The sequence below is a fragment of the Carassius gibelio genome, chromosome A20, assembly GCF_023724105.1.
Source record: "Carassius gibelio isolate Cgi1373 ecotype wild population from Czech Republic chromosome A20, carGib1.2-hapl.c, whole genome shotgun sequence".
NCBI classification, from domain to species: Eukaryota; Metazoa; Chordata; class Actinopteri; order Cypriniformes; family Cyprinidae; genus Carassius; species Carassius gibelio.
This window is the reverse complement of record NC_068390.1, coordinates 154,233-161,473: the sequence shown is the minus strand read 5'-3', so window position 1 is coordinate 161,473 and position 7,241 is coordinate 154,233. Positions and strand designations below refer to the sequence as shown.

The following is a 7,241-nucleotide window of genomic DNA, read 5'->3' as shown; positions in this document are numbered from 1 at the left end:
ATGTTGTGCTTCATTATATAAAATAATAATTTTAATAATAATTAATTAAACACTTTGAGTCAGTTTTTTTTTTTTTTTTTTTTTTTGTTTAGCTTGGCCAATATTAAGTTTATATTCAGAGACATTTTAGAACTATATACCTGTAAATACAGTCACATATATACACACATTTTTTCAAGACAAAACAATAATAATAATAATAATAATAAGTACCATTGTCTACTTCAAATGTTCAAAATCAATTAAATATTGGTCAACATTTCTCAAATCTGACTTCTAAATTGTATAAATTTGAATTCCAAAACGGAGACTGCATGGGACAGAAGTTGCATCTTAGGGTCTGTACTTATAGTCTTGAGAGTGCTATATGATCTGGTAGATGGGCATGTATATGCTGATTGTTTGTATATCCCCATCACTTCCTTACAGCCCAAAGCTCTATTGCCACCCGACCGCTTCGTACCGCCTTTACATGGACATGGCAACTGACTTACACATTCCCTTCCATCTATGTCATTTTCTACCTAGTCTGTTCATAGGCCTCTCTCTTTCTCTCTTTCTATGTCTTTTGCAACTCCCCTTCTCCTCTTAGCAATGGTACAGTATGTACCATATTCAGTCATTTAAGAATTCATTTTTTAAATAAAACAAAGAAAATATTTAGCTGTAGATACTTCAAAGCAAACTTATCTTAAAAAAGAAAATGTTCAGTTTTCTTTTGTAGATAAAATGATTTATTTATCAAAATAAGAATGGTGAAGTTATTTTTCATGTCATGGTGTGAATGTATGTGTCGTTGCCTCCTGTATCATCTTGTCTAAGAAGAAAAATATAAAATCAAAGGATAAACTGATTGCCTAATTAAATCATTACATATTTACCATACTTATCCCCAAGCATTCTTACACAACTTTCTTAATTTTTTGTAATTTTTTTTTCTTCCTGCCAAAATCATGCGGGCAATTTGTTGATGTAAGTCACAAAACTGATGGTATGCTTCCACCTTTTGATTAATTGTTTTATGGGCTTATTTATTTATTTATTTAGACTAATTTTCTTTTTATGTATTTTACTACTCTCTTTTTGACTCTCCGTGCATTTGGTTTGTGAATATTTCTAATGTTTTGCTCTAACCATTAATTGTTGTTTGCATTGCTTTTATTTTTCTTTCCTCTTCTTTTATTTCTTTTGGTTCGTTGTTTAAAACCTGTGTTGCCTTGTAGTGCCCTCTGTTTGTAAACTGCAAAGCCACCTTGGTGTAAGTTGAGCAGATTCAACCACCATCTGAATAAATGACTTGTTTAAAAAATAAATAAATAATAAAAATTATTATTAATAATAATAATAATAATAATAATAATAATAACTTCATGAAAAACAGCCAGAACATGTTTCTGTGTAATCAATCATAAGAACACTGGGCCTTATTCAGTAAATCAAGCTAAATGCAATATTTTGCCATAAATTGGTTTAAATTTGAACTAAAGTTCAATCTTTTTTCACGTGAAACCTAATGTGTTTATTTTCTCAAAAATTAAATGATCTCTGTCAAACTGAGTGATGCGAATCATATAACATATGGTACTAGTGTTCACATAGACAAACATTCAGGTGTTGTTGAACTGTCATGTAAATTGTGCTAGTGTGGCAATTTCATAAGAACTTTCAAAAGGCCATTGCCTCTTATCTCAAGTGTGACAGACTTGAAAGAAACAAAAAATAAAGTAATTTTTTTCTAAAGTCTTAATAAGCTGTTCAGAAAATTAGAAATTTCAATACTATATATATATATATATATATATATATATATATATATATATATATATATATATATATATATATATATATATATATATATTTGTGGGAGTGTTCCATACATTACGCTCTTCATTGGTCTTATGTTCATTGATCCAACAGCATGCTTAGACATAAATTTCCTAAATGAATTCACAATGTGAGCAGTTGCTCAAAACGGTTCGGCTCAGCTTTGCACTTTCGTCCGTACACTTAGCAAAACAAAGATGTTCAAGGTTCACTCATTTCAGTCACTTTAAGTTTTAGGGGTGCAATAATTGTGGGTAACAGGTGTTCTGTTTAGAGGTCAATTAAATAGAGTATGCCAAAAAGAAAGCTCAAGACCCTGCATGTCCCTTTAAGCCTTTTGATAAATTTACCACGCATTTTTACATTTCTGTTATATCTTTTAGTTCTTAGTTGGTTTGTTTTGGCCATTGGTTTAGACAAGTGTTTTTTGTTTGTTTGTTTTCATATCTCTTTTCAAATGTTCTTGCTTTGCTTTATTTTTTTCCATGCTTGTTTGCAAGCAGCCAGACTTGAACGGACACTAATTTCCTTTCTTTTTCTTCTGCTTGCCAGGAGGGGAGTTAGTTATCCCTGTTCTTGTTGAGGATCCCATAGACATCCCCCCTATTTCCACTCGAGCCCCTTTCATCCCCATTCCCCTGACCCTTCACCCCGTCCTCACCATTATTGAGTCCACCAAAGAATCCCTGACAATTGCCACCAAGGCGGGTGTACCTTGCTTGTCAGACCAAGGCAGCGATGATTGTGATGATGATGATGATGGTGATGGTTTGGTGATATCGGGTTTTGGCTCTGGGGAGGCCTTCGACTCTAGCCTACCCCCTACTGATGATGAAGATTTTTACACCACCTTCTCCCTGGTAACAGATAAGATCTTGACTACGTCGACCTACGAAGGTGGCTACAAAGCTCTTGCGCCCAAGTGGGAAGTAAAGGACTTTAAACCTAGCAAGGCCTCTGAGGCAGGAAGGACTACGGCCATCCCTCCTCAGCCTGACTTCAGGAGCTCAGCTGCATCACCTGTCATGCCTGAGCGTGCACCTAAAATCCCAGCTGGGAAAATGAACAACCGTGAAATCAAACCCCAACCGGACATAGTGCTACTACCACTCCCCACGTCTTTTGACATAGACGGCACCAAACCAAAGGGGCCGTACATCACCCAGCCCATGTTGCGCACCATCCCCAGTGCCCTGCCCACCGTGCCAGGTATCAGGAGAGTGCCTCCTGGTGCCTCGGAGGTAATACGTGAGTCCAGCAGCACTATGGGTATGGTGGTGGGTATCATCTCTGCTGCCGCCCTGTGCATCCTCATTCTCCTCTATGCCATGTACAAATACAGGAACAGGGATGAGGGCTCCTATCAGGTAGATGAAACACGGAACTACATCAGCAATTCTGCACAGAATAATGGCACAGTAATCAAAGACAAACAGCCCAACACTAAGGGTCCCAGCAACAAGAGACCCAAAGACAAGGACAAGGAATACTATGTGTAAAATGAAAATCTGAATGACAAATATACACAGAACAACATCTGAGAAATCTTGAACATGAAACAGGGATTTTACACATCCTTTAAAAGCTCAAACACATTGAACCTATTTCCAAGTTATGTGATTTGAAGCACACTTAAGCATTTGGTAAGCATAGGGAGAAGGAAAAAATAGGACTCTGGGGACCTTGATACTTTACTTTCTGTCTGGTTGGGGGACAATGCCCGTGTAAAATATCTCATTGCAGCATTTTTATCCCTCAAGTGACTTTCTGAGTTACAAAATCCTTGGTGTAAAAAAAGACACACACAAAGCAACCCTTGTCCATTGTAACCCTGTACAAATCAATAATGATCATGGGTAATGGTCATGATTTTGGACATGCATGTAATGTGTGTGATGAAATACAGATATCTTTGCAAATGAAAAATTTTGGAGATGCAAAGTGGGAAAATTTGCCATAAAACAGTACTTTTCTAAACCATGCTGGAGAAGAAGTGTTCCATTAAACGAATAGTTTGTCATTTTTTATTGTTATTTTATTTTTGTTAATTATTATTATTATTATTATTATTATTATTATTATTATTATTATTATTTATTTATTTATTTATTTACAGTGTTCGTCAAGGACTTAGTTGCTTTAACATTCATATTCTGATTGAGCTCTGTCATAGCCAGATTCAGCTGAAAAGCATCCATCTTTTACAAATGGAAAATGAGACATTCAACATTAAATTCAGTTAAATTTACTCACATTTGCACACAATTCACATATGGATCAAGTGTTAACGAAAAAATCCATTGACTGAAATATGAAATGATTTGAGGAAGACAAATTCACTGCGAACAAGTGAATATTTCATGTTGTCACAGTAACCTGTGTCAAACAATAAATGTTTACATATTTTATTACATCATAGATACAGTACTTTGTAGCTCACTATTGTTCATAACATTTTGACATTTTCATACTTTTTCTGTACAAATTTAACAAAAATCTAGTTTAATGTAGCTCATCCAGTGAAGAGCCGACACTGAAAATCTGAGATTCAAAACCTAATATAAGCAAAGGAATTAACAGAGGGTTTCAAATAAAGTAATATTATGAACTATCAAAAATAAATATTTAGGGTACTGCACTAATTTCTATGTTGCTAATCAGGTAAGATAATTTGTCTAACTTCAATTATGAAGGGGTAAAATTTCCTTGCTTCCACTGATGTACACAAATTATGCTGGATAACAACAGCTGGTTTTTGCTCAAACTTTTGGCATCAATCTCAGACGAAAATCTACTATGAATTTTTTTTATAAATATGAAAATGAATTCTAACATTTCATTTAAATTGCTTATTTATTATAATAATATTTTATGACAAAAATAAATGAAAATTTGTATCTCTGTGGTCCCAGATGTTTGAGCCCCACTGTACTTGCATAAAGTGTTATGGAAGAGTATTGTATGTTAATCTGTCTCGATGGCGTTATTGAGTCAGATGTTTGAAAATCATAAGATGTAAACTGGTAGAAATCAACCTCCACAATATCTGGTTCTTGATTTCTATTTAAACAATGTTACAAGAGCTCATAAAATAAATGTGGATGATGGATTAGATTCATACTGCCACCACATTTCTGAAATTCACAGTTATTTATTTTTTGTCTTTCTCATTCTGCTAATTTTCAATATGTTGCGCTGTTGTCCTGCATTATTTTAGGTTTGTTGCATTATGACCATTTGTGTTGGTGGTAGTTGCAATTCCTCTTTTTTTCTCATGTGTATTCATTCCATTTTTGTCATCATCACAGCACTCAGAGTTGTGTGCTGTGATTTAGATTTTGTGTTCTTTTTTTTCCCAGTTCATCAGTTATTGTTTTAACTCTTGACAACTACAGGTATGTCCAGCAATAAAAAGTTCCCATTTGTTTCCAGTTGTGTAACTTTGTTTCTTATCCCAAGTTTCTGACATTTACACTAGACAAGACACTATGACATCGCAAATAGTTATAGTAACATATTTAATATTATAAATCTGATTCTGATCACTAAAAGAACAAAGGTGATGGGTCACAAATCTATCTGCATTAACTTAACTGGTAAAGTAACTTTGACCTCACTGATAATGGCACACCACAGGGTAGACCAATAATCGACAATACAATGAGTGTTTCTATAGAGATTCAAAGACTATTCTAAGCATAACTGACTTTGAAAAACAGATTAATGATAACACACTGTCATTTAGAAATCTAACACTTCCCAAATGGAAACGTGGCATTAGGCAATTATATTCTTTCCTCCTTTCATTATCTCCTAATTTATTTGGCAGTTTTTCTGCATTATTAAATGATACATGGCCAAAGCATCAAGTGAACTCAGTTATGTCTGATCAGTGTTGTGGATAATGTTGATGAATGTAACGAGATCATGCAATCATCTTTCCTCATCATACCGCAGCTGGAGCCCAAATGAGGCAATCCTTGAGCTCTTATCACCATCAATAAACATCAGCTTCACAAGTACTGGCCAAAATTGGGGAAAGCTGCAATTATGAGTGCTAAGCAATGACATCTCAGACTGATGAGCTTAACTAGAGTAATAGTTCACCCCAGAATGAAAAATCTCTTATTATTTAATCACCCCTTCCTGACACTTCAAACATGCAATTTGTTATTTATTTATTTTTTTTTTTTTTTATGGAACAAAAACATTTATTAATATTATTAATTAATAATTATTTACATGTAGATATTTTCCCTATCATTGCTGTTGAGCTCAAAAAAGAACAAAGTCCACAAAAACTTTATAAAAGTTAATATGATGTGCACTATACTGAATATTTCAAGTGCCATGAAGGCATATGAAAGTTTTTTCTTTTTCTTTTTTTTCTCTTTCTTTGTGCAGCTGAAAAGTTGACCCATGCTATAAGTCCTGTAACATTGTTGTTGTTGTTGTCTTTCTGCTTAGGGGGAAAATGCTTATGGAGAAAATGAATCAGAAATATAGGACTAAGGTCACTAAAAAAAGTTAACGAGTACTGCTAAATATTTTAGCTCTTGAATATTTTAACTATTTCCTGCAAAGCATTTACTACAAAAACTTCATAAGAGTTAATTTGACTTGAGCACTATACTAAATATTTCAAGTGCAATGAAGGCATATGATAAGACCTATAGACCTGGGATTTTCAAACTTTCTAATAGCATGGAATATAATAGCATGGAATATATCGCTGGCGCCGATACAGGATGGCTGCCTCCGTGACGAGCTCCGCATATGTTTTTGTGTTTTTGTTAGTTTGTCCTGTCTTTAGTTATATTCCTGCCATCAGTTTCACCAGGGAAGAACTGCTGAACATTCACAGAATGAAGAACGCACCACAAGATGTTTTACCGGATTTCAATTATTCAGATGTTTTAGTGAACGTTGTTATCGGAGGAGCGGCGGCGCTGATCAAGCGCTTCAGGACGCGCAGACGGGGGAAGCGAGCGGGAGCGCTCGTCAGACTCAGGAAGCGCGGATTTCAAACGCCTTTGCCTAGCATCCATCTGGCAAATCTCCGCTCTCTACCCAACAAAACGGACGAACTCCTTCTGCTCTCTCGGACAAATAAGGATTTCACACACTCTGCTGCTCTGTGTTTCACGGAAACCTGGCTGAATGACACCATACCGGACAGCGCGCTCCATCTGCCGGGATTTCAGCTGTTTAGAGCGGATCGTGAATCAGAATCCACTGGGAAATCGCGCGGCGGCGGGACATGCTTTTACATCAATGAACGGTGGTGTACAGATGTAACTGTGTTAAAGAAGACATGCTGCTCAAATCTCGAAACACTCTTCATTAACTGCAAGCCGTTCTATTCGCCGCGGGAGTTTCACTCGTTCATTCTGGTCAGTGTTTACATCCATCCTCAA

At 35.5% G+C, this 7,241-nt stretch overlaps 1 protein-coding gene across 1 annotated transcript; it reads left to right on the top strand.

The window, feature by feature from the left end:
- Nucleotides 1-303: 303 nt before the first annotated feature.
- LOC127938173 (neurexin-3b-beta-like) lies at nucleotides 304-5,255 on the top strand. Its single transcript, XM_052534615.1, has 2 exons — nucleotides 304-972; nucleotides 2,377-5,255. Exon 2 carries the CDS (start codon nucleotides 2,850-2,852, stop codon nucleotides 3,321-3,323), a length of 474 nt encoding a protein of 157 aa, XP_052390575.1. The 5' UTR covers nucleotides 304-972; nucleotides 2,377-2,849; the 3' UTR covers nucleotides 3,324-5,255.
- Nucleotides 5,256-7,241: the final 1,986 nt, after the last annotated feature.